We start from the raw sequence: 27,857 nt of genomic DNA on the forward strand, positions 1-27,857 counted from the left end.
CATCTAAGAACACTCATTAATGCTCTGTTTAAGGGGCCCTAATATGTTTTTCCCTTTCCTGTAGTGTGTTATGTAGGTTTTTTTGCATGTAAATTGGATAGCACTTCAACGCAGTGTACTTATCAGGGGCGGGACATATTTTAGCGGTTGACCAATCACAACAGAGCTGGCCAGCTAACCAATCAGAGCAGACTGGGCTCTGGTTTCAGACAAAGGGTGAAAAGAGGTGCTGCAGCACAGGCAGTAAGAGAAAAATAAAGAGCTTTAAAGCATGGAGACATGTCACAGTAGAGACACAAAACACAAATATGAACCTAATATGAGCATATTAGGGCCCCATAAAGATGACCTTTTATGATCTGATGAGAGAAATCTGCTCTCTCATCCTGCACACGTCACACAGACTATTTGTAAGGACTCCTGACAAGTGTATGACTAATGACTGTCGGGCTCTATTTTTTAAATGAGCAACGGCTTCAGGAACTGACGTCACTGCTTTCATTCTCTTGGAGAGGATTACAAACAGTCTCCTTTCACACGATGCTCACCAAATATTATTCAACTTCAGGGGAAACATGTAGCCTGATCATCAGAGAACTTCTTCACCGATCTTCCATTTTTTTTAAGTCTGTGATTATCTTAAGTTACATTTCATGCCATGCCAGCCATGTTCTGGTTCCAGATATTTAGGTGGGAAGAGCTTGGTTGTTTTCCAGCAGCTGCTTTCTGGAGCACCCACTGTCAAGATTAATCTGAGAGTCAGAGAGCGGGGAAAGCTAAATATTATTGTCATGGCTTAGAGACAGCATTCAAACAGACACTATGTAAACCATAGTCTCACTTAATGCATCACTAACGTTTCAAACATTAAACAGACCTGCCATCATCACAGGAGCAACACTTACTACTGCTAATGCCACACAAAATAAACCAGCAAGAGTTATAACAAAGAGAAAGGAGAACGTTATGTGATATATTAGCATGCTGTTGATGTTGTACAACTTCCCAATTAAGTCATGAGGTGACACTGGCATTCCCAAAACAAAAGCCTGTACCTACATGACGATGGCAAAGCATCAGGAATGTTTCACTTGTAATTCTGAGTACTTCAAAAATGCAACCTGACTATTTACTCTCTAATTAAAGTCAACAATGCTTGGTCGTGTAAGACTTAAGCGTTTCAAGTTTGCACTTCAAAACAACAAATGATTGTAATAAAGTGGATTATTTAAAGGGAGGTTCTGTTACGTGTTACAATTATTTGACTTTTTAGAAGATGCCCCTTAATCACTCTATTTAGATAAGATACATTTTAATTATGTCTGTACAGTGAATATGAAGCTATAGCTAGCAGCAAGTTTAGCTTAGTTTAAACAAGAAAAAACAGCTTAGCAAAATCCTCCAAGTTGACAACATATATATATATATATATATATAGTTTGTTTAATGCATTCAAATACCAAAGCAAACAAACCTTAATTAGCTAAGAACAGTTGGCTGACAACAAAATATACCTACAGCGTGTGTGAATGGCGGTCTGTGTCTGTATGTGTGAGTCATGTTGAAACTGAAGTGTTGCAGCAAGTTAACTTTCAATCAATTCATTAAAACCTCAGTTTATACACAGCAAATCACAGACCTAACTGTTCACAATCTAAACATCACAAAGCGCCAATCATATTTGGAAAATCTGACACATATATCTATACAGTATTACATATTTCTACTGTGAAAGTTGCTTGTTGGTTGAGTACCAAAAAAGTATAAAACGCTTCAGAAACCAACTTGTTCTGGATTTGTTCTCAGAGAAACCAGAGCCACAAACATACGACATAAGTTTGGAGGGGAAAACTATTTTCCAGAACAGAGTAATAACGGACAATTGCCTTTTCAGTATATGCTGCTTGACCACTATTGTCAGACAGGCCTTAAGGAAATTAGACTAAATAAAACAGTAAAAACGCCCTCAATTGTCTGTCCCAAAAGAACAGAACATGTCTTTTTTTAGCTGCATTGAGCTGTTGTACAGTTCCTTTTATAAATCTGTTTTTAAAGGGGCCTGAAGGAGTTTACAGGAAATGTGGGTCCCAATGACCACAACCTCAGTGGGCTGCCTCTTTGAGGAGAGGGTGACTCAGGTCAAAAATCGTACCCTGGGGATTTACTATCAGGGAGGGAATTCTAAATGTTCTCGATGTCATATCATGATATATCTGGCAATACAAGACCGCAAAACATTTTTTTCACTATTAATATCCACCCCTGAGTGTTTCTATTATACCATTATAAAGTGTCACATGCTAAATGAGCTTCAATTAGCACACAGTAGTGTGTGTTTGTGTGAGGCATGCAGGGACTTGACTAATGGATGTGCCACAGGTTGAAAACATTAATTGAATGAAGATAACTAACTGATGGGACGTTTTTTTATGAAACCATGAATCAAAAGGTTCAAACTAAAAGATCAGCTGCTCAAGTGGGTTTGACAGAGTTCACATTGTCTTTACAGATAGGGCATTCAATCCTGATTATTCCATTGGTTTCATTCAAAGGGATTCATATAATCCTGCTCACATTGAATTTGTAACTAAGGTTGGAACGACTTATATATTATGGTGATGATTTAGTGTAAGGTACACTGCAAGTACAGTTTGAAAAGCTCCAGATTTGACAGAAGCATGACGGACCTGGAAAGCTTTGCGTCCACTGGGAGATGACAGACAGGTGACTGAGTGCTGGTCAACAAGGTCCAGAGCCTGCAGCGCACACGGCCCGAAAACAAACTTCAGCCTGAAAGAACGAGGAAGAAACACAGACAGATATTTGACATGGCATAAATACAGAAACTGCTGAGTAGGAGTTTGAAATAGTTTTTGTGAACATTGCATCGTGTGTGAGTGTGAGGGCCTGCGGTGGAGCTCCTAATTAAATAAGCATGTTTTAGCAGCCCCCGGCTGTGAACTTCAGGCACAGTTAGTAGAAGAACCAGAACCTGCCTCTTCAACAAACACTTCTACCCTGTATCACTGTTGAATCTTCTCACAATGTGAATCTAAGGTGAAGCACTTGCTCATTTATCGTAGAAGACAAACACTATTAACAGTTTCTTTAAAGTCCATGCTAGAGATGGAAGAAAAAAAATTATTTAGCTTGAAACCAAACTGAAGCTTTTTTTGTACATTTTTTTAATCTATTTTATAATTATTCATTCTCCACAGGACCTATTTTCACCCTCTTTCTGAAATGAATGAAACAAATATTGTTGTTTTTTTCTTCATATCTTTCTCATGAGGCAGATATGAGACAAACCAGGAGACAAATATAAAAATAGGATTATGTCTGCCTGTAAATGATGAAGAGCCCCTAAACCAAAGCTTCCCGTCATACAGGATGTGGGCGTGTTGACCCAGACAGTGAGCAACCTTCTCTCTCACTAAGTGAACAACTATGAAAGCCAGGAACATTTCTCTGTCAAGACACAAAGCAGCATCATGACATTGTGTCTCAGTGTTACATCACAAACCCAGACAGTACAAAAAGGCCTCTCATCCTCCGCAGTGTGGCTTCTGCACTTAACTTAGATCATTACTCTGATGAGGAAAGATGACTACCGTGAGAAATGAGGAAAAAAACCTGCAAAACAATGTTATTGATTGTAGGCTGTGTGGTTCATATCTGTGATGGAAGTTAATTGATAATAATGGGAATGATGAAATTGATACTTACGCAATAAGCAGGTCATCAGGTACTGCAAAAGAAAGAAAAATGATTTAAAAAAACATTTTAAAATGTGTGATCATGATTACTAAAAGAAATTGACAGATTGAAGAGTGATACAACTTCAATTATACTTATTTATCTAGTAGGTGGAATCAGTTTTGAAGACATTCATAAATTCACAATCTTCCTGCAGTGTAAGGTAAAGATTACATATTAAAATACACAACACAGAACAGAACCTTAAGACTACATCATATTTTTACATTGTGGTAATGCTACTTGTTAGTATATGTGTTTACCACTCCTAGTGATACAACAATGTAGAGGCCAGACAGTTATGGGTTGGAGTCTACTGACTTTTTCAGAAAATACGGGTGAAAACGACTGCTGAAATGGCATTGAGTCTTGTAAAACGGCTGTGGCTTAACTTTTCAAACCTGCATTACTGTTGAGTCCCTGGGCCTGACTTCAGTATACAGATAAACCAACTCTTCATAAAGCCAACGTTTCAGTGGTTCAGTTTGTTTGTCTAATAAATGGACCAAACCCACTGAATAATGGTAACAAAAGCCCAATGAGGCATAGCAGTTGTGTTTTACGACTCGACATAATCCTTTATGGACAATATACACAAAACCTTGTTGTGGGTTTGTTTTGGCATAACCTTCCCACATTTTATGTTGTGTGACGATAAAAACACTTCGGGGGCAACTGTATGCAACTTGTGTTAAGAAACGGTAATATTGCGTGACAATTTAGGAATGTGATGAAACAAAATGTTTGTCATTTGTTGATTCAGACAGTGTCATCATGTTGTTAATGATAATAAGACTCTTTTTTTTTAACAGAAAATAAGGGCATAAATTATGGCATTATGTTCAATTAAGCAAACATGCAAGATAGACCTCTAGTTATAACTTATAGAATATATGATGGTTAAATTCCACTTAGCTGCTTCTTTTTCAGGTCATGACTTATTGGGACACACAAACAGAACAGGACCTTTGTTAATATTAGTATAACCAACTGAAATTTCTAACAAGCCAATGTCTGTTATTAAATAGGTTTGAACACTTGAAGTGAACACATACATTTGGAAGTCATTACAGAGGAACACACCTGTACTTTCCTGTTAGTGTTTGCTGTGAGAAACGCCCTGTTTATTCCTCAGGTGTGTAAACCTAAACTAGTGTACAGTGACAGAAGTGTGTACCAGCAGCGCCTCCCACAGGCCAAATATTAAACTACATCATACAACAACAGTTAAAATGTAAGAAATGCTGCATGAACGCTACTGTAAAGCACACAACGACGGTTGTTTTTGACTTAACGTAAAGTTAACTACGGCGTACTAACCAAGGGTAAGTTAACATTACGTTTGCTCAAATAGTCAAGCGAGTTTGTCACGTTCTCCTATATTAAAGCTAGTAGTGCTACAGCTACTTTTCCACTAAAACTGCCCCCGGGAATAATTGTTTGGTCTGTCTCTCTTTACCAGCCTCGTCTTACTTTGGGAAGTTTCCTGGTATGCTTTTTGAATATCTCGGAAAAGCTGTTCAGCAACTGCAGGTAAGAACGAACGCATCTTCATTATGGATGTGTACTTTTCAGACCGTTTCGTTTCAGGAAGTCACCAACTCCGGTAGCCAATAAACTGCGACCAAAATATAACGACATCCGGTTCGAATGTCTGATTTCCCTCCAAAATAAAAGCCAACATACCTCAAGCGTTGTATTTGTTCGGAGACCCTTGAGCTTTTAGGCCTTACAACGTTTAAAAAAGGACGAAGTAGAGATAATTTTAAAGTTCCTGCTACTACATAGGCACATTTACTTTTCATTTTAAGAGTAGCCAATACAAGTATTGAGAAAATAGCCTGCTTTAATCCTTAAAATAGTCTCTTTAGGTGCATGTGTATGTGAAGGAAGAGCAAATCCCAGACATACTTTCATGCAAATTCAGGACAATATTCCCAATGCACCGCCAGACTATTGCCATGTTAATATCAGGCTATATATTTTTGAAATATAGCAACGATTTTGAAATATAGCAATATATATTTTTGAAATATAGCAAAATGTAAGTGTTATTGAGAACACAGATTTATTCTCCATTCCACATCTGTTTCCAGGGTCCTGGTGCATGTCACTAACACACTGCAATACTTGAATGGAATAGAACCACAATCAAGTTCATTACTACTATTGATTTTACTGCCATTATGAATCATAATGTCTGCTGTGAGACAGCTCTATACAGTACCAGATTCCAGGAGCTGGCTCACCTAAATGGAAAGCACCTAAATATCTTCTGTGAGATTGGCCTATAGTTGTGCATTATCTCATCCACTTTACTGCAGTAATAAAAGGTATTTTTATGCATTTGAAGGTGCTCTAATGCGATTAATTGTTTTCTATACAATTTATTTTTTATGAACCGCAAGTTGAAATTGCTAAAGAATGTGGTAAAAATGTTTTCATTTTATATTTCACATCAAAAGGATCCTGAAGAGTTGTGATACTTGTCAGTCAATGACTGTTGTGATTGATCAGGCCATAATCTAAAAAACTAAAATGGTATTGGTTAATTTAATAGATGGCACACCTACACATTTTTCAGTGGTGGAGAACTGATCCACTTTATTTGATTGGTCTGAACTCTTGTAATAGCCTACTAAGAGACATTGTGCGATACAAACATTGCATTTCAACATCATAGGATACACGGGTTTTCAAGTCTCAATTTCAAAAAGCCAACAAAAAAAAGTCACCACTGCGAGTTTGTTAGAGCTGAAAAGATGCGGCTTCATGTCGGATTTCTCTAAGATTCAAGTTTGTAAACTTTTTTTGTCATTGCCTTTGTAAACACATAACATCCCCTCCTTAACAGGATGGATGACGAAGATGTTGAAAAAAAAATTCTGAACATGTGCTATGACAAATGATTCAAGATCAAAATAAAAGGAAAGAAAGGAAAGTTTAGAGCATAATGGATTTGTTAATTGAGCAAAGCTGAAAGACAAAACATGGTAATTTTTCACCATCTGCAACGGAAAGTTACTGCCATTTATGAAATTGACCTATAATAATTCAAAGCTTTATGCCTCTTGACTGACACAACGAAAGCAGAGATTAAGTGATCACGGTTTTGAGCCACCATGACGGCAAACATTTAACGGTACCAAACACTTAAAACTGTAACTGTGATGTGTCAACACTACAAAATCATGTACCAGCTACAAGAAAAGACAGAAAGTTTCAACATCCAGATTTCTGTGAGTGGTGGGAAAAGGTTAAAGCACATCTTAGTATACTCTTATGCTGGAGGTTGAATAAGTTACACAGCAGGTAGTATGCTTTTTTTTTCTTGTCAAAAGCTACAAAGCAAAAAAGTGCAACAATGGTGCAGACCATTCTTTATGTTTGGTTAGTTTTGTCTTTGTGTAATGGAAAGACAATTTACAGAGTTCAGATTTTTGTCAGGACAGTATAAAAAAAAAAAAAAGAAGGACTACAGAAACAAATACAAACATCAAACACCAACATATATCTCTGAGAAAATTAGTTAAAGCTGCCTTCGTTCTCAAGTCACAAGGCATGGCAAAACCTGACTTACTATTTTTTTTACCATGACAACATTTGAGCAGATAATTCTGGACAGGTTGGAAACTGCAGAGAGAGACAGCTAAACACCACGGTCAGCTCTATTGAAAAAAAAGCATTGGCTCACTTTAATTACTCAGACGCAGTCCAGGAGTAGTCATATCTTATCCGGCTAAATTAAGCTTATATCAGACTTTTCACCTTTCTGCTATGACACCAGTGTTCCCAACTTGTTTTGAAGAAATGTCTCTGTCTAGAACGGGGTGAGAAGTTTCCGCTGCCATCTGATAGTTACAATCCACGCATCATCTCCACTATGTGATGAAGATAAAAAAAAAAAATAATTGCTGTTTTAATTGTTCATCTGTGTCCACGATGTTCAGGCTCTGGTGGAGCTTGGTGGATGGCGCGCAGGGGTGGGGGGTAGCACTCCATTCGTGGTCAAATACAAACCAAAAGGTCTCTCTCAGCATTGCTATGGTAAAAATATTAGCGTGGGTGTCAGGTCATGTGGGGCGGACTGGGAGAGACCAACTGTGAAAAAATTACACCCCTCCTCTTCTCGTTTAAAGTGGATCAATTTAAAAGCGACATTAAAATAAGAAATAATCAAGTTAAGAAAAACACTGCAAAAGGTTACTCTATTTACATACAATGATTCTTAAAGACAACGTATATCTTTACAGAAATCCCCAAAAATCAGAAATAGTCTCTTATGTTGTTTCTTTTTACATAATAAGTTCTTCATCTTTACTACAGCTCACGTCGTCCACTCGGTCAGGGTTTCATGTCTACATCAGGCTGGGTGAGTGCTTCCAGACCAAATCCAGTCTCATTCTGGAGAGCCCTGCCTGTCACTAGCTGCTGCTTCAACTCTTTGCTAACAGCCAGGGGGCGCCATAGCACCAAAAATAAAAAGGACACCACCCCATCTACTTGTCACTCTCACCAGTCAGCGAGGATAGTTCTGGGAGAGGGGAGAGGGGGGGGGGGGGGGGGGGTGAAAAGACAAGCCTTAGTGCAGGGAGGGCTCTCTTCTGGTTGTCGGGGCTTGTAGCGAGCGGGGCTCAGTCGTCGCTGTCAGATAGGGTCTCGTATTGCTCTGACAGCAGAGACTGCCACACCCGCTGCTGGGCCACTGGAGCTCCAGCAGGAGGCGGCTGCAGCTGCTGTTGTTGTTGTTGTTGTTGTTGTTGTTGTTGTTGTTGTTGTTGATGTTGATGTTGTTGCTGCTGCTGCTGTTGCTGCTGCTGGCTCTGAATGGCGGGGGAAGCTATGGAGGTGGGTGGCGTGCTGCTCAGTATGCGCATGGTCAGCGGGTTGTATGGGAACTGCATTGATCCTGGAGATAGATAAGCAGAAGAGAACGTTATTTTTAAATGTTTCTGTCTTTATTTGACCAGGAGACAGTTTCTTTAGATGACATAGGCAGGACAGCTCACCTGTGGATGAGGGTCGGTCGTCCCAGCTCCACTGGGGTTGAGCTTGGGCTTGCCGGTGATAATCTCCCTCGGAGTGGACGGAGGACACTGAGGAGGGACGCTCCCCTCCGGCGTAGGCCTGACCCAGGTTAGGGGACTTGGTTTTCCGGCTGTTGGCTTTGCTCTGCTTCTGCTTCCCTGTAGATTCAAAAACATTTATATATCATCAACATAAAATTCCTTCTTAACTAAAACGTCCCCATCTAAAAATGTTCATAATAAAATCTGATTGGTATTGAAGTTTATCCGTCTATCCTATTATCGACAAACAGCGGTTTCTTAGCACTACCCCCTGTTGATATGACTCAGAATCGCTCATATATATTCACAATAAATTTGAACACTCTGAAAACTAAGATCTATTTTGTCAATGTGGCCTTATGTTATTGTTATTTAGCCTTCATGAGGTCAGTGTAGATACATTCTCATGTAGACAAAAGAGATTGAAAGCACAAATTATTCTCAGATAATATTGAACATTTATTGGATCATATAACAGGGTATATGCAGGAATCCTGAAGTCAAATTTAATACCTTTTAAGACCCTTTCCATACATTTTAAGACCTCATCGCAACTTCGAGTTCTAACCGGTTACATTGGCGACACACTTTACCTCACATTTACTATATTGATTGTAAGATAGCACAGCTAAACAGAGTGCAGACAGACTACTGAAGCCTCCTCTCCACATGAACTTCAACCTCTCTGTGAAGGTCAGGTTTAATGCAGTATGCTGCTTCTGTACTCTGTGCTCTTTCATTCCAGTAAAACTCCTCAGAAACCATTAGAAACCAGAATTTGACCAATAAACAAAACAATTGACAAAACTTTGAACTATGAAATATATTAAACTGTGGTGAGCTTCAGCGGGGTAATGCCATATAGGAGCTCCCTCACAAATACCCAGGGGTTAAATTGGGCTGGGGCCCCGGCACATAGGACGATGCTCTGACGTCATCACCCTCACACATTTGTCATATGTTTACAAAAAACGATATATATGTTAAGACTTTTCTCGTTCTTAATATAGACTATATTTAGGGTCGATATGTGTTGACCTTACTTTAAAATAGCAGATCTCTGTGACCGGATATAGTTTGGCTTAGACCCCGGCCCCACGAGGACACATACAGTAAAACGCATACAATAAAACGCATACAGTAAAACGCATACGCAAACGCAAAAAAGTCTTCCGTTCACACGCATTCGATTCATTAACGTGTCCGGTCACACTAGACCGCTGGAAATGCTGGAAACGCTGTAGTACATATGCCAGGCCTGTAAGTGGCGCTGCTGCCGCCACAAAATACACCAAAAGCAGCGAAGAAGACCCCGGAGCATGGTTGTCATGGTTGCCCTTCTGTTTATTCTCCGCGGTGGACGGCGTGTTCTCCTGCTGTATATCTCTCAGGTAGTCCACCAGCAGATAAAACCCCCACCCCCCACAGAGCAGAGCAAGGCAACGAAACTTAAAATAAGAAGCAGCATTTTATGGCACGCTATGCATGGGGCCACCTTGAGGGGGTTTCCCGACATGTTGTTTCAGTAAATTAAAGGGTGTTTCATGTTGTCGTTGCTGTGGACCTTCTTAATACCTTGGAAAATGCAGTTTAATACTTTTTAATAGCCTTAATTTTTGCTAAATTGATTTATCAACTTTTAATACTTTTTAAGACCCCGTGGACCCCTGTGTAACTATCAAAATGGGCTATATAACATGATTTATTGGGAGATTCTATTCTATGACCATAGCACCCCTATTAAAGACAAATAGAATGATCCTTGTTTCAAAACAACATTTCATAGCAAGTGCGACAAGTTGTCGACAATTTGGGGTCCCTCGCTGTTGTGAACATGTCTAATTCTGGGAATGTATTTGGTGCTTACCCATACTGGGAGACGGGTTGGCCTCCTGGCGGACTTCGCTGCCCGCGCTGGGTGTGTTGTTGTTGCTGTTGGCAGACTGACCCCCCTGATGCTCCTCTGGCCTCTCCTCCAGGTTGCCCATCAAGGCTTTGCGGATGATGTCCTCTAGGCCCAGGTTATTGGCCGGGTCACTAAATGAGTTATTCCTTGGGTTGATGCTGCCTACAAAGCAACACCACAACAAAACAGACATTTAGAAACAGAGACATCAACTAGAAAGAACTGTGAAGTGTCAGAGAGTTTCATTACTTACTGGAGCTGGTAACAGCAGGCAAGTTGAAAATCTCTGTGCCTGGTTGAGCATTTCCTGCAAAACAATATTTAGCTTTTAAAAATAGTTTAATGTCTGACATGATGGAGCTACACATGATACAATGAGTGAAGTTGTTTCAATGTTATCACATGCTTAATGATGTTGAAAAATGTAAAGGAATAAGTGAATTAACACACAAATGTCTTGCATGCACACATATTAACAGTTCATCATCTGATGCTTGCAGGTTAGTTTGAAGTAGGGCTGTACCCGAATATCCGAATATTCGTTCGTTGGAGTACTATTCGGGTTTCAATTTCGTCCAAATTTAATTTATTGAAAACTCCAATATCAACGTAAGAGCTTGTGCCTCTTCCGGGGGTGCCAACACTTAACCATAAACGTTATAGTTTACTTTCTCCGTCTTTATATGTAGATATGACTTTTTTGCGTTAATCTCCATCACGTTGTTTCCATAGCAACTTCCTGTCAACAGCGTTAACTCTCCTTCAAAATAAAAGCATGTCCATACAAAATAGGAAGCCAAGCCAAATTACACTTAAGACATATACAACTGCAACAAAAGTAACAAACACAATGCAATATCCTTTTCAATTTCAAAGTACACAAATTGGGTTGTATACATTAACAAATAACTATAAAACAACAATACTGTAGAATAACAAAAATGAATGCCGTGAATAAACCCGAAATACACGTGTTGAAGCGGTTCGCTGCTGATTACCACCCCCCCCCCCGCACGGGTCGAATATTCGCTGCTGATATCTACCGAATATCCGGAGCCCGAAAAATGGTATTCGGGACAGCCCTAGTTTGAAGAGACAGGATAAGAAGAGACCCACTTACCAACATCAGAATCACCGACACCAGAGTTGGAGTTCAACTTACGAAAGATCTCCTGCTTCTTGGATTTCACCATAGGCGAGGTGTTTTCCAGCTTGGTGAAGAAGGAAGGCAGATAGCTTACACTTCCCGGAGAGCGCGAGTCATTCCTTAAAACGAGCAAAGGGCAAAGAGTCAAATGGCAGGGAGGGGTAACTGAGGTGAAACGCTCTTGGGACAAAGCCCTTTCAACTCGGCCGGGATGTCGAATGACTGCTGACAGGGGGGAAGGTGCTGCCTGCTGGCATCCAACAAACAATTTGATTTACAGTCTAATGCAGCCAGGCATCAAATGTCAGGGCCCTAAAAGAAAACTAACTCCAGCAATGTGTTGATCAGGTGTAAAAACGCTGGCTATTTAATCTTCTACAAGTATAGTAGCTGACATTACATTTACATCTCAAAGCATGTAAGTTGCACACTCGTCTACATTTTATTTTAATCAACTTCTAATGATATTTCCATTTTATTTTTGTCAGTTACAATTGTCCTCATTTGGATAATTACTATGTTCTTTTAATTACATTATTTATATAATAATAATAATTAATTAAATGTTCTGTCTTTATTATTTTTATTTATTTTTATTGAGGAAAAGTGTATTATTATTTGAAAGGAAGCATGGCAGTACAAAGTCTTGTTCAGCTTTGAAAATGATGCTTCTCAATACAAACAACTTCGGGTCGGTTACCAAATTCTTAAAATGTTAATAACATTTTAAAACAGATTCTTTATCAGCTTCAGCTATTGAGATGCACAACAACTTTAACAAAAACAAACATTAAATCCCCAAATAAATCCTCCTTAATTGATCTCATTTTAACAAATGTGCCACATAAATACTCATCTGTGGGAGTATTCGCTAATGATGTGAGTGACCACTGTGTTGTAGCCACAATTAGGGACACTAAGATCCAAAAAGTGAAACCACGCATTATCACAAGGAGAGATAAAAAACACTTTGTGGAGCAGGGTTTTTTACACGATCTGTTTGATTTTGATTGGGGTAAGATCAATCTGTGTGCGGATGTAGAGACTGCATGGTCTTATTTTTATCTTGGTTTTATGAAAATTATAGATAAACATGCACCTCTGCGTAAATTCAGAGTGAAGGGTCGAGACAATCCCTGGTTTTCCGCTGAACTGTCCAGTCTCCTTCATGAGAGAAACAATGCCTGGGCTAAGGCTAGGAAATCAGGCTCAGAGGTAGAATGGCTACGCTTTAGGCAGCTAAGAAATAGCTTCACATCACAAATAAAAAGTGCTAAATCAAAGTTCTATTTGTCAGTTACCACAGAAAATCTGAATAATCCTAGGAAATTTTGGAAAGCCATAAAATTGATTTCCACTGGTGATATTCCAAATGAGCTACCTCCATGCCTTACCACAGAATCTGGCATTATATCAGACAGGGCTACTATGCTCAATTGTTTTAATAAGCATTTTGTGTCTTGTGGCTCGCTGTTTGATTCTGTCACTGACTGTGCTTCTGCTTCTGTGAACGCTCCAATCCTTGAACAATGTGGTCTGGAAAACCCTTTCAGTTTTACCCCTTTTACTGTTGGTGTTGTCCATGATGTTTTATCCAAGTTAGATCCTAGGAAACCGGCTGGCCCGGACAACCTAGAACCTTTCTTTTTAAAGATAGCTGTAGATTTTATTGCTCCACCGCTTACTTCTCTTTTTAACCTCTCCCTTAGCACAAATACAATTCCTAAAGTATGGAAGTCTGCTTATGTCTTGCCTTTACTGAAAGGAGGGGAGGCAACTATTTTAAATAACTATAGGCCAATCTCGAAATTGTCAGTTCTGGCTAAAGTGCTTGAACGACTAGTGAGTGAGCAAGTAAAGGACTTTTTATGTATAAATGATATCCTGTCGAAACATCAGTCGGGCTTCAGGAAAAAACATAGCACCATCACTGCCACAATGAAAGTTGTAAATGACATCACTAGTTTTTTAGATAATAAGCAGAGTTGTGCAGCTCTGTTTATTGATCTCTCTAAAGCGTTTGACACCGTTGATCATCGCATTTTAAAACAGAGGCTACTCAGCATTGGCTTGTCCAGCCTTGCAGTGGGGTGGTTTGTGAACTACCTCTCTGAAAGGTCCCAATGTGTACACTTTGATGGGCTCACTTCTGAGTGGTTGAGCATTTCTAATGGTGTACCTCAGGGTTCTGTTCTAGGTCCACTTTTATTCTCCATTTATATTAATAGCTTGGGTGATAATGTGGAGGAAGCTACCTTACATTTTTATGCGGATGATACTGTGATGTATTGTGCAGGTCCCTCCATTAAGGAGGCTGTTGTTAAATTACAGACTGTTTTTAACACTGTTCAGACTCAGCTCTCAGCGCTTAAGCTTCTTTTAAATGTGGATAAAACCAAGTTAATGCTCTTTTCAAAAGCTAAAAAGTCACCAGAGCCTGTTTTAGATATTGTAACCATGCAAGGAAAAAAACTTGAAGTGGTAACCTCTTACAAATACCTTGGTATCTGGCTTGATGACTGTCTTTCTTTTAAACTGCATGTAAATAACCTGCTTAAAAAACTGAGGGTTAGGCTAGGTTTTTTTTATAGAAACAAGTCCTGTTTCTCTCTTGAGGCCAGGAAAAGGCTAGTCACTGTGACCTTTTTACCTGTGCTGGACTATGGTGATCTATTTTATATGAATGCGCCGGCCAATTACCTCACCAAGATAGATGCCGCCTATCATAGTGCACTAAGGTTTGTGACAGACTGTAAGACTTTGACTCATCATTGTACCCTGTATACAAGGGCAGGGTTGCTTTCACTTACTGTACGGCGGCTAAATCACTGGTATCTTTTTATTTATAAAGCAATGTTAGGGAAACTTCCGTCTTACATCTGTTCCCTGATCTCCCAGCGTATTGTAAATGGCTACTGCCTGAGATCTAAAGCTGTGGTTGTATTACATGTGCCAACTGCTAGGACTGTATTAGGAAATACAGCTTTTAGATGCGCAGCGCCACTAGCATGGAACAGTCTACAAAAGGAATGGAAGCTAAGCGGTTTGATTCCATTTCATGTTTTTAAAGCTAGGATAGACGCTATACAATCAGAAAATATTGGTGTCTGTAAATGCTACTAGTATACAAACTGTAGTATCATATAATGTCCTTTGTTTTCTGTCATGTTTGTATTAATGTTTGGAACTAATTGAAGCAGGTCACCATTGTAAAAGAGGTCTATGATCTCAATGGGTTTTATCTGTATAAATAAAGGTTTTGAATTGAATTGAATTGAACTTCAAACTATAAAGTAAAAAAACTTGATATCCCGTACCTGATCTCAGAGTTTTCAGCCTCTCGTCTCTGGGGTGGATGCCCGGCCGCTTCCTGTTTCTCCATGCCCTGGTAGCTCTGTGGTGGAGAAATGGGTTCATAGTTCTCCATCTGCCTGCCGCTTCGCTCTGGAGATTTACCGGGCCTAGATAGGGAGCAGAGAGGGACAAACGTTAGCCTGATGATGAGGAATAAATCAGACTCGCTGTGATTGTTTTTATAGTTAACTGGATGGTCTGTGTACCTCGCTCTGGGCTTGTCAGGGGCGTTCTCTGGGGAAACTCTGCTGGTGGATCTCTGGTGGTGAGAGGCCTGGCCCTGATTCTCAGGACTGTAGCGGCTGTGCCCCTTGGCCCGGCCTGACGAGGACACGGATGGCATTGAGCTCTGGAATGTTGCCGAAGCTGAGGAGGAGACGGGAGGAGGGTCCTGATTCCTGGCGAAGTCCTGGGTGATGATATGCTGCATGACAGGGAGTGACGATAAAACAGTTAGGTACGGTGGGTTTATCTTCATGGTAAATCTACATTTTCAGCATTATTTTATTTTTATTTATTCTTATGTGTTTCCTACCGAAATGTGGTCTGCCAAGGTCATGAACCGGTGAGTCTTGGGAACCTGGGAGTAGCCTTCACCCTGGGAAGAGGGGGGCTGCTGGGGGGGCTCTGCAGATTGCCGGTAACGACTCATGTCATAGGCCCGCATGCCAGCTGCTGTAGGTTCACATGGGACAGAGAGTCAGGGTGAGGTGTGGATTCATTAAAACAGGGAGGAGCTTAAATGGGTGCCAACAGCCACCGCTCTGCATGAGTTTTCAGGAGACAGGAATAACTTCCAGAGGAGTGTCGTGACAAAGTGGGTGAAGTCATTTAAGTTAAGGTATGTTTACTTCACTTGCCAGGCAGCTAAATTGAGCCGTCACAGCCACATTTGTAACATGTCCTTTATGATCTAAAGCCGAACACTTAAACTAATAAAAAATGTTATTCAGTATTGCACTGAAAAAAGAAATTCTGGTGATCCATGTTCTAAGGCTGAAAGTAGTTATCTCTTGTGTCTTTATGATTTAAAAACAGGTGTTTTTTCTTTCTTTCCAGGACAATCTTTCCAAGTTCTGTGAGAATGGTTGGGGCAATGGTTTTGAAAGGTTGGTTTGTTTTTGTTGTTGCAATTCTCACTTTGGGCACAAGCACCAGTATCCCATGGCCGTATCTCATTTAAAAGATTTCCCCTCCTCGACTCCTCGGTCCTCCGGTAGTGACCCGGAAATGAATTTCAGTGCGCGATGTTGAAGGACATCTATTTTCTCTAAATGCACATCGAGGACCGAGGATCGAGCGTCGAGGAGGCTCTCTGGAGGAGCTATAATCGAGGATACACTGATGGGTCCTCCACGGATGCATTTCCGGCAACAGAGATGTTTCAAAGAGTCGTGACGCACGGCCGGACTGATCTCAGCCAATGACAGCTCTGCATGCATCCCCTGGATATTATTTTATTAACTGCTTTCATCGCGGACGCAATGTTTACAGTGAGAACAGCTGTGAGGTCGTGCAGAACGCAGAGCAGTGTGTATAATATAAATCACTCAGTATAACAGGCCTACTCTCTTTAATTGCTTTAGTTTAGTAGATATCTACAAACAAAGAGTCGATATTTTTCTAAGACCATTTAGTGCTTCACATAATAAAATACACAATGGCTGTAGCCTGATTATATGATTTAGGTGCTGTAGGTGTGTGTGGTGGTACAGTGTGTGTGTGGTACAGTGTGTGCGTAGATGCAACGGATAGACGGGTCTCAGTTGGTTTGGTGTCCTCTGCTTACTTTTAATACCCGTAATTAATTTTCCTCATTCTAGCGACCAGAGGGGGGGGGGGGGGGGGGGGGGGGGGGATATATATCCAGTCTCTGATAGTGTTACGTTATTATGAGAGTGCTCTCATACTTGTTTGATTCTGTAATTGTATATATTTATATAAATATATATATATTTATATAAATATATATATATTTATTAGGGCCGGGACTTTAACGCGTTAATTAAGATTAATTAATTACACAAAAATTAACGCGTTAAAAAAATTAACGCATTTTAATCACACTTATTTTTGCACCGCGGAACGTTTCTCACTGGATGAGTTTTAGGCGTACCGATTATACTGGAGCACCAACTAACGTTCATGACTTCAGACAACAACAAACCACAGTGAACAACAGTGGGAAATGTTGTTTTAAAAAACGGACGGATGGAAGCGTCGATAAGAGCACGGTTGTGTGCAAATTATGCAAAAAGCAATTCGCATATCACCGCAGCACATCAAGCCTCAAGTATCACCTCAATGCAAAACATATAGCAGCTAGCGTGGAAGCTAGCGTGGACGTTAGCCTCTTTTATCGCGTTCACACCATACAGTCTATGGTTCACACCAAAAAGAGCCGGTACTAAAATTAGTTCATGAGAACCTTTTTACCCCCACGAAAGTCCCTGCTAGAGAGCAGAGAGCTGCTAGAGAGCAGGGACTTTCGTGCGGAAAAGAGCTATATGTCTGATTGGCTGGGCGGATTGCAAACCACGCCCCGTAAAACTCCCAAAAAGTTTGGTGAAGCCGCCATTTTATTATCCTCGCATTAGCATTATTAGCATTAGCATTAGCCCAGCGCAGAAACGCAGAGAGACTAACTTATGGCAACACAAAATAAAACATGGGAGCGGTGGAGATGAGGAGGTGTCGGCGTTCTGGCGATTTACTCGGAAGGCTTCAGTAGAAGCTGCTGGGAGTCCCAGCAGCTTCTACTGAAGCCAGTCCCTAACTCCGGGGACTTCCGGCCGGGGACTTTGGGCGGCAGTATACGCCGTGAAGTGGTTTGCGGCCTGCCAGTAAACCCAAAGCAGAAGAAGAAGAAGTGACGTCAGCGGCTTCATTTGTTCTCATGAACTAAGTTCTCATGAACCTTTGTGGGAAAAGTACTGCGGTGTGAATGCGCCTAATGGTATACTAAAATCCATGTGAAAAAAATTGCTTCTCACTGTTCTTAGGTCAAATATTTATATGCGATTAAAAATGCGATTAATTTCGATTAATTAATTACAAAGCCTCTAATTAATTAGATTAATTTTTTTAATCGAGTCCCGGCCCTAATATTTATATAAATATATATATATTTATATAAATATATATATATTTATATAAATATATATATATTTAAGCAATAGCTCACGACAGGCCGTGGTATATGCTCATTATATCACAGCTAAGGGGCGTGGTTCGGCCCGACGCGAAGCGGAGGGTCGACAACCCCTGCAGTTTGCTTTTCAGCCCAACTGTTTACAGTTTTTCTCAGACGCGGAGGGATACTGACTTGTTGTGAAAAGTAACTACAAATCTACCCGTGGTATACGCTCAGTATATCACGGCTAAGAACCAATCAGATTGCTTGATTTGACTTGTCCGTTATATATATATGTGTGTGTGTGTGTGTGTGTGTGTGTGTGTGTGTGTGTGTGTGTGTGTGTGTGTCTCTTTAATATGACCGCTCAGAGAGGAGTTCTCATTTCTCTAACCGCCTGCTGCTTCCCCTCCTCTCTCCTCGACTCCCTTCCTCGGCTCCTCCGCTCGCATCTCCTGTGGGCGGGACTAAGACACGAGGATAGGAGTCGAGGATAGGAGTCGAGGAGGGAGTCGAGGAGGGGAATCTCAGAAATGAGATACGGCCCATGTTACCCCAAGTGAGACTAAATGCATCAATGTTTACTTCCAGGAGAGACTTAATATCTATACACTGGCACAGGGTGCATCATGATGTGTGAGGCTAACACACAATAATGTACCTTGTTGACTTTCATTTATTGTGGCTTAAATGAGTAATGCTAAAAATCATCCAGATGATTTAGAAATGCAAATATTACCTGATCTTATGTCACATCACAGGAGAAACACTTTTTATATGAGAAAACGGTTGAATTATTTTCCCTTTATTCCTCTGAGGGCTTCTGTAAAGTATAATTCTTCTTCCAAAATATGATATGCTCAAATGGAGTTTGTGTGTTCATACCTGCTGCCTGTGGTTGCACTTCCTCTGGTTTCTCCTGTTGGGGTTGGACTGGGGAACTAGCAGGACTGATCACCTCGATGGTTCCTCCGGCGGTGTTGTCGTATCGATTAGATGACACTGCAAGACAAGCATGGACAAAGAGTTACTACTTGTGTGAAGCCAAGGACACAATATGAAGGTTTGATCATGTTCTACTCTATGAAAAAGATGACATTAAAGATTGACTGATGATGTCATTGTGTTGCAGTGCACCTATGAGCTGTTTGAATAACATCATGTGTAACACTCACAGCTGCTGGAGGAGTCTGAGCTCTGAGAGCCTCGCTCTCTTGAGTCCTTGTCCGAGGCTATCTGCCGCGTGATGATGACGTCAATGAAGTTAGCTGCTGTGATAGTCGTCTTTCCACGAGTCCGAAGCTCCTCTTCGATGCGAGACTTTGACGTTGGAGGGCCCTTATCCTTAGCTCCGGGCCCCTCAGAGTAAGCAGAATGAGGCTTACCCCCTGGCAAAGACATAGCACCGTATGGTGACTGCATGGAGCGCCTCTCTGCCTCGTGCTGCTGCTGCTGCTGATGTTGTTGATGTTGATGCTGCTGCTGCTGCTGCTGCTGCTGTTGTTGATGCTGCTGCTGCTGCTGTTGTTGATGCTGTTGATGCTGCTGCTGCTGTTGTTGTTGATGCTGCTGTTGTTGTTGATGCTGCTGTTGTTGTTGATGCTGCTGCTGAAGCTGCTGCTGCAGATGATGCTGTTGCTGCTGCAGATGCTGCTGCTGCTGCTGTTCGGACATGCTGACTGCTCGCCTCGACATTTCGTCTTCCCGTTCTTGTTTGTTCTCCTTCACCTTGGCGACGTCCATCTGAGGAGCGGAGGCTGCAGCGTCCACCAGAGCAGCCAGAGCATCAGCTGCAGTGCTGTAGCGAGAGCCGCTCTGTGATGCTGCTGTTGCTGCTGCTGCTGTTTGAGGCCTGAAGAGAAAAAAAGAGATAAAGGCATCAACTATATTTCATTGTATTTAGTATACAGCCTGAAATACAGAAAATATTTCAATCTTGTGTTTTTATCTTTGTATAACAAATTATACTGACATTTTGTCCAAAGAAGGCTACAAGAGGACGTTTTTAATGAAATCGGAAACTACAATTTGTTTGAAATGCATTTAAATGAATTGTGAAACATACAGAAAATAATAACTTGTTTGTTTTTTTTATTTAACAAACTATTGCATTATCGAAACAACATTTGTAACAGTTTTAATATAGTAAAATGCGTTAGTTATGACTGGAATATGACATAAACAAATGTCTTAAAAGGACTTTTTTGTACCGTAACGACATAAGAAATGCTTTTAAAAAGGATGCACAATGTGTTTTCATGAGGAAACAGGAGAAGAAGTATAAGTGAGCCAACTTAGATCTAGGGGGAAAAGGTAGAGACTTACATCAGAGCGGTGATGACACTCTTGCCCTGGAAGATGCTAGGCCGCTGCTGAACCACCACCTCCTGCGTCCTGAGCGAGGGGGAGGGGGAGTGCAGATAACCTCGACTCCCTGGCCGGCCGGGCTGCTCTGCTCCACCTGAAACACACAAAAACATGGGACATTGTAAAAGTGGGTTTCAATATAAAGTGACAAAAAGCAATCGCTGTCTAACAATTATTATATGCAACACTGTTTTTCATTTTGCAAAGTATATCAGATAAACTAGTATGTTTACTGTTCAGGGAATGTCTTAGGGAATAACTTAGGGTTATTTTGTCTGTGCAAACCAAAGTTGTAGATGAAGTCTTAAATATACTTTTTTCTATTTTTGTTCTATCCAATTTTTGTTTGATCCTCTATGTCATATTGTCTACTATGATACATTGTCAACCGACTACATAAAAGAAGAGACTTAGAAAAATGTGTAGGTGGACAAAAGAGAGGACATTTATCAGGAACTTTTTTTTGTTAGTGGTCAACTAATGACTAATAACAGAAGTATTTTTATAAATTGGTAACATTTTTCTCCATAGAGTGGGTGAAAACTTTTTTTTATATTATAAAGGGATATAAAGATGATGATCTTGAATTGAGGCTTTCCCAACTTTTACAAAGCTCACCTCCGCGCATGTATTCGTTGGTTCTCTCCCGTTCCCGCTCTCGTTCCCGTATTTCCCGGTCCCTCTCTCGCTGCTCCCTCTCCCTTTCCTTCTCTCGCTCTTTCTCCTGCTGCTCCCGGTCACGCTCCCTCTCCCGTTCCCTCTCCGCACTGGCAGCAACCGCGGCAGCAACGTGGGCTTGGTGGCCTGAGGACAAAGACAGACACAACAAACACACAGGATTTATCCACACACACTACTCACAAGGTCTCAGCCGGATGGACCAGGATTCCTTTAGATATCTGAACCAAAGGTGTTCCAACAAATCACAACCCTGGTCAAATTCAGTGTCAGGAATATTCTTATATTTACCATTTTAGTCAAAACCATGAGTGCAAAAGACCATCCAGGGTTCATTACAGTGCTGCTGCTTTTAGTTGCATTTACTATGATATACTTCAAACGTCTCAACTGTAATTAGAAACTGTTTAAAGGCATTGTAATAATCTGTACAATACACAAATCTATTCGAACCTATAGCTTGTGTGCCCCTAAAAAATGATCTATGTAGGAGCATAATTTCTAAAGATTAAAAAGAAAAACACACCGTGCAACAGACCAACAGATTTGTGAGAAATCCCGCCCAGTGAGATAGCAGTAAGACTTGATCTGTCACTGGATAGGCAGAACAAACCTTTGCCAACTCTGTTCAGTGCACTCACACTCGCAGAGGCGTGAGGGAACATGGAGGTCATGGCGGGGAAGGATAAGGAAACACGTGTAGGGATGGGGAAGGGAGGGGTCCTCACCTGGCGATATGGAGGTTGGGTTGAAAGCCCTAGAAGGGAAAGGGGGCTGAGCTCCGGGGAGGTAGGCGATGCGTTCCAAAGTGGGATTACCTGTTCCCCCAGGGTGAGGTAACAGGATAGTTGGAGGCATCTGGGCTAGATCAATTATCCCTTTTACAGACAGAAGCAAAGGGCCAACGGTGAACAACAAGAACCGATTCATTAATTTTTGAACGTATGAACACCGTATACATTTAGCTTTAACCCGTCACCATCATGTGTTAGTGCTCACAAATACAGATTGATCAGTAAGCAACAGGGCTGCAAAGGGGAGTGGAATAGTGGTGAACTTGTAAGAGGCAACCACTCAGCAAATGGAAATTTAGACCGTACCCGATCATGAATTGAGTAGTAGCCGAATCAGTTGCAGCCCCAAAATTAAGAGCAAAATCAGCTAAATTTGACCAGGTCATTTGCTTCTGGGCATCTGGAAAAGGTAGCCACTACTTCACAAGCACACAGTCTGCATTCTACACCCCCCAGGTAAGAGAGGGTCAGCTGGTGGAGGTCCGTACCTCCGGGTCCGGCTGCGTAAGGGAGCTGTTCCCGCGGTGACAACCCTCGGGCCATGTCAGGTCGGATGACTTGCATCTGCTGGGAAGTGATATAATCATTGAGGATCGTCTGCCGTGTATTCTCCATGGTGTACAGCTGGTACGTGTTGTGGTAGCCGGTTGGAGACGGCTGCCTGGGGAACATGAATGCTGTAGCAGACGATGAAAAACAAAAAGAAAGAGAAAAACAAATATGAACAGAAGGCCTCACAGATACTGATCGCGACTGCTGATGCCAATAGCTGAAAACAAATCCTGACCATGTAGTGCCTATGAATTAGAGTCTGAGTTGTTTATGAAAATTAACCCAGAATCCAAACTGTTATATTTTTGTTTAAAAGGTTTTGAAATACTGTACCAGGATCGAGCACTCTGTGGAAGGCCATGGTGGGGTCCAGGTGTGGAGGCAGGTGTGCTCGGTACATTTCTCCAGGAACAATGTGCCGGTGCTGGGGGTCGAAGGGGCTGTGAGAGCCCACAGGGTCACCGCCCGTCACTGGAGACTTGGAAGGGATATTTTCCCTCTGTGTCGGGGTCATGGCATTCTTTCTTTCATGTGCAGCAGATTTCACAGAGCTCATAACACCTTTGTGGGAAAGAGAGGAACACACACGGCTCTTCTAGTAAGTAAAAGATTGGTTGCACAACAACTTAGTAAATACAGTATATACGGAGGTCATTTAGAGGGCCAACCCTGGAGTTAGCATTGCTCTGGTTCCCTCGTCAAAGGTCATTTCCATTGGATAACACATTTCTGTGGAAAATACATTTAGTTTTAAAGGAAACATTTTGTATTCTTACACATTTTGTTGGATAAACTTCTTAAATTAATTGGGATTTTTTAAGCCTACTTTTAATATCAATACCCTCAGCACTGTGTGCATTTTAGTTTGTACTCCGAATATTGTTATTTTATAAAAATGATAACCTAGTTATGCAAGATAAATGTCTAATTCAATTTGATCCAACTATATAATATATAGTTTTGGACATGTAATGATTGGCTGGGAACCAAAAGTTCAATAGTTTGTGATTAAAATAGTTACGAAACCTACCCTCGGGTGTACGTCCCATCATGGGTGATCCTCTGGACCCAGGGTTGGTGCTGTAGTTGACAGGGGTCCTGCGAGCGTTGGCGTCCTCGTACATGCTTGGGCTAAGCTGAGACTTGTTAGCCTCCTGGTGGGTGGAGCGCAGGACAGAGGTGGAGTTGAGCACAGATTGGCGGACCGCCTTGCCCTCCTCGTATTTGGCTCTTTCCATGGCATCGAGCTGGGGCATGTTGTGGGGAAGCTTATTGGGACTGGTGATCAGGGACTTGACGTTGTGCTTGATGGTCGACTGGTTGTGAGGGTGAATCTAGTAAATGACAGCAACAACAAGTTAGTCATTCATTTATAACTAATAGGACTTTGTATGTTTGTTGAATAAGCATATTCAAAATCATAAAGGTAAAATAAAGCCCCATAAAAAAGCCATTAATGTTCACTGAACAGATCTAAAGAATGTAGGGCTGCACAATTAATAAAATATGTATCTCAATCCCAATTTTGGTTTCTAATAATTAAATAAACATGATCAAATTCCTGACTTTTAAATGTGTGCTTCATTCATAGAAAACGCAGCTGAAAATCTATTTAAGCGCTTCCTAAACTAAAAAGCCAGCCACCAGGTGGCGATAGAGATGCTTTGGCTTCAATTTCTAGGGAGCAGCTATGCTAGGCTTGCTAGTGGTGTTCTGGCATATGCCTGAATGCTTTTATTAAGTACGTTGTCACGTAGGCTATCAGTGCCCATGTGGCTTAATAAAAAAAAAAAACAGATTTGTAAAGTGTGTTATTAATGCTACATGAACACTGAAAACAAAACAAGAGTAAGTGTCTATCGTATTACCCTTATCATGGAACGAGAGTTTACCGAGAAGACTTTGTCATAGGGTTTATTTCCAGAAGTATTTCATATTTAAACCCAATGTTTTTTATGGAACCCGATAAAGTTAATGAGGGAATCGGGGTCTCAATTTTGATCAAAAATAATTATGATTATTGTGCAGCCCTGAAAGAATAACAATAATAAATGTTGTCCACAAAGAAAATGGTCTTACCTGGGACATGGAGCCCTCCATACCCCTCCTGTCTGACATTTCGGGGGTCTTGCAGACATCCTGGCCGGACTGCTCTTGTCTGGGAATTTCGTGAATGGAGCGTCCCAACTCTTTGATGGTGTTGACTCCCTCATAGGGCTTGCCCTTGCCAATTCCCCCTTCGAAGGAGCGGATGGGAGGGCTCTCACGCTTTATCTGCTTTCCATATTTCATGGCATCTTCATAAGTCTCTGCAGCTGTTCTAGGTGTTCCTGGAAAGATTTGAGAAGTATTTTAGCCTTATCCTAATTTATGATGCTACTGAATAAAACATTATATTAATGTTGAATGCTTTACAATTAGCTTACCTTGCATGATGGATCCAGTCATCATTGGTCTTTCCTTAGAATCTCCATGTTGACCTTCTCTGGGCAAGGCTCTGCTAATCAACCCTGAAACAAACGAGCAAAGTCAGTATCCCAATACAAGACAAGAAAAACAGTAAAAAAGGTTTTACTCATTAACACTCAAAATGTACCCTCGAATGGGTGTCCCCTGCCCAAGGGTCCCTCCATCATGTCGTAAGTGCGTTTAAGCTCAAGGGGTGTCCTGGGACTGCGGGTGTTTTCCCTTGGGTTCTTGATAGCTTTTGGGCACAAAAATACATGTTGTAGTTTATGTGCAAAGTAAAGGAATACTCAACAATTATTTGATGTACCAATAATAAAAGATAGGAAAGCATTGAAAGGCAAGGGAGAACAACAGATTCTGGTGATCCATTGGTAGGTGAAATGTTGGTTGTTGTCAAGTTGCTTTTTATCATTCTCTACTCTAAACAGAAATAAATGAAAATATTTTACAAAAATAAATCTGTGCTGAAGTCATAAACACAGGAGAAAAGACTATTTGGATCAGAGATGGTAAATACATCACCACCAGATATTCTCTCACTTGAACTCTCAAGGCTTCCATACTAAGCACTTACCATCATAGGAGAGGATGTGACCACTCTTCCCTTCATAGATGACATGACCTTTAGACAGCTGGTCTCCCCTGGCCTTGTCTGGGTTGCTCATGTCCTCTGTGGCCAACTTTGTGATGGTGCCCTTCAGGAGGTCAGCAGCCATGATGGGCTGGGAAAGGGCTGGCGTGCCCTATTGTGTAGAAAAGAGGGAAAATGTTATGAAAAATAAAAAGCAAACACATATTAACTATATGGGAAAATCTAACAATTATCTGACCACTTCAACCATTTGTTACCTGAGTTATGGACCCTCTCTTAGTCATACCCTCGCCCATCTTTGCTGGGTTGCCCCTGCCGTCCTGCATGGATGGAACTGCAGCTCCTGGAGGATTACAAAGAAGAAGAAAAAAGAGAATTAAGTCATGCATGGTTAGTGAATATGGTAGGAATAACTGTTTCAAGATTTGAATACAAAAACATTACTTATAAAAGAAAAGTACTGAAATCAATACAGTTATCATACAAAAATGCTTGCTTTACCAAGATGTTGTGATGAGGAGAAAACCTTACGACCATAAATATATATTAGTCTCTTAGGTGTTATTTAACTAAGTTAGGTTGAGACTTAATGTCTAAAGCTGCATATGAGCATACTCTTAGTAATGTGCAGTGTGTGTAGTCCTACCAGGTTTGTTAGGATCCTGCTGCCGAGGCAGACCTAAAGAGATGGAACCCACTGCGCTCATAGTCCCCTCCGGACCGTAGACAGCATGGGACGGCAGGTATGTGCCGGGAGTTCCCTGGAAAAGCAGGAACAGAGAACACATTTTAAAGGCAAGTCAGGTGTCCACAAAAATAAGAAAGTGTCTAGTATGGATTTGTGCTTGAGCAATCTGAATCAACCCAACAAAATGTTACTAAAACAGTGTTGTGTGAGTCTGTTGTGAAAAACAGCTCATCATCCAACCCATATGTCTTAATTCTAAGAGACAGCTCACATGATGTTGATGAATAAAATGTGCATTGTGGAGCTTTTTCGTAAACGGCAAACGTTGTGTGCAGAGAAACACGTCTAATAAATGGGTTGAATGTCATAAAACCTTTGCAAAACCGAAAATAAAAAAGAAATATTTTTAGCATTGTTTATATTCATGATAACATGCTGGCTATGTCCTTCTTCCTTATCTTTACTTGCGCATTACAACATATCTTATCGTGTTGCAGCCACCTGTAGAACATGGGAATAGTGTAAAACCGTTGGCTGGAATGTGTACTGCATCCCTCCGATACACATGTACCCACCCACTCAGCGAAAGTCAAAAACTCAACAAGGAACCTTTACAGTTGGCTCTCAGTGTGATGTGAATGTCAGTGGTGTGGAATACTAAGAGTAGGGTTACTCCACTTGCTCCAACAGGCAATCAATCCTCTTTAATGTCTTACCTGGGATATGGAGCCTCCTTGGATGAAGGAGGGCTTGTCGGTGGGCTTGGTGGTTGGAATGAGTGGAGGAGGAGAGGGAATGTTGGGAGGTCGACTGGGTCTGCTGAACGTCACGCGGACTCCGTCTGCCATGCTCTGGACCAGCTGGTTGGGGGCCGGGTGGAGGACTGAGGGGACACAAATAATCAGAGACGACTGGTCAACATCTGAGCATTAGAAAAAGCATTATAAAACGGACAAGTCAAATCAAGCAATCTGATTGGTTCTTAGCCGTGATATACTGAGCGTATACTGTTAACATGTAATCTCTTTGCGCCTATACTACTGGCCTTACGGTAGTCTAGGTTGCCCTCTTGAGACTTTGAAACGCATGCGCAGTTAGTCTGTGTCGACCTGGAGCATGAGGTCCACTGTTCGTGAATGGCTCTGTATTGGTGTTATGCACGTTGATTGAATAAACCAAGTTAACAGAAGATAAACGTCGTGTTTATTTGTAGTAGACTAACATTGGTAGCAGAGGATGGTTAGCAGAAGATGGCTACTGCTAACTACAAAGTTCCACCGAAGTTCGACGAATCCCGACCATACGAGTGTTGGAAAAATGAAATCGCCATTTGGAAGCTGGTTACTGAACTT

The 27,857-nt window shown here is 41.2% G+C and overlaps 2 protein-coding genes across 8 annotated transcripts in view; both read right to left on the reverse strand.

The window, feature by feature from the left end:
- Positions 1–5,362, reverse strand: part of zswim7 (zinc finger, SWIM-type containing 7) — a 60,571-nt gene extending 55,209 nt beyond the window's left edge. For both annotated transcript variants that reach the window (XM_034232993.1, XM_034232991.1), the window contains exons 1-3: positions 5,230–5,362; positions 3,727–3,748; positions 2,688–2,790 (exon numbers count right to left, since the gene is read on the reverse strand). In XM_034232993.1, the coding sequence (XP_034088884.1) occupies positions 2,688–2,790; positions 3,727–3,748; positions 5,230–5,311 (207 nt within the window). In that variant the 5' untranslated portion in view covers positions 5,312–5,362. The remainder of the gene's footprint in view (positions 1–2,687; positions 2,791–3,726; positions 3,749–5,229) is intronic.
- A 970-nt stretch (positions 5,363–6,332) lies between these two features.
- Positions 6,333–27,857, reverse strand: part of ncor1 (nuclear receptor corepressor 1) — a 77,363-nt gene continuing 55,838 nt past the window's right edge. For 4 of the 6 annotated variants that reach the window (XM_034233006.1, XM_034233009.1, XM_034233005.1 and 1 more), the window contains 23 exons: positions 27,222–27,388; positions 26,464–26,578; positions 26,075–26,160; positions 25,800–25,968; positions 25,353–25,460; positions 25,183–25,266; positions 24,836–25,086; positions 23,787–24,090; positions 23,090–23,317; positions 22,693–22,881; positions 22,139–22,288; positions 21,351–21,536; positions 20,691–20,826; positions 19,541–20,217; positions 19,251–19,367; positions 15,768–15,907; positions 15,439–15,656; positions 15,196–15,339; positions 11,852–11,997; positions 10,985–11,038; positions 10,693–10,893; positions 8,766–8,942; positions 6,333–8,665 (listed from right to left, as the gene is read on the reverse strand). In XM_034233006.1, coding sequence (XP_034088897.1) covers positions 8,391–8,665; positions 8,766–8,942; positions 10,693–10,893; positions 10,985–11,038; positions 11,852–11,997; positions 15,196–15,339; positions 15,439–15,656; positions 15,768–15,907; positions 19,251–19,367; positions 19,541–20,217; positions 20,691–20,826; positions 21,351–21,536; positions 22,139–22,288; positions 22,693–22,881; positions 23,090–23,317; positions 23,787–24,090; positions 24,836–25,086; positions 25,183–25,266; positions 25,353–25,460; positions 25,800–25,968; positions 26,075–26,160; positions 26,464–26,578; positions 27,222–27,388 — 4,322 coding nt within the window. In that variant the 3' untranslated portion in view covers positions 6,333–8,390. The remainder of the gene's footprint in view (positions 8,666–8,765; positions 8,943–10,692; positions 10,894–10,984; positions 11,039–11,851; positions 11,998–15,195; positions 15,340–15,438; positions 15,657–15,767; positions 15,908–19,250; positions 19,368–19,540; positions 20,218–20,690; positions 20,827–21,350; positions 21,537–22,138; positions 22,289–22,692; positions 22,882–23,089; positions 23,318–23,786; positions 24,091–24,835; positions 25,087–25,182; positions 25,267–25,352; positions 25,461–25,799; positions 25,969–26,074; positions 26,161–26,463; positions 26,579–27,221; positions 27,389–27,857) is intronic. The other 2 variants (XM_034233007.1, XM_034233008.1) reach the window with 2 other exon arrangements.

This window comes from Gymnodraco acuticeps, unplaced genomic scaffold (genome assembly GCF_902827175.1).
Source record: "Gymnodraco acuticeps unplaced genomic scaffold, fGymAcu1.1, whole genome shotgun sequence".
Classification (NCBI taxonomy): Eukaryota; Metazoa; Chordata; class Actinopteri; order Perciformes; family Bathydraconidae; genus Gymnodraco; species Gymnodraco acuticeps.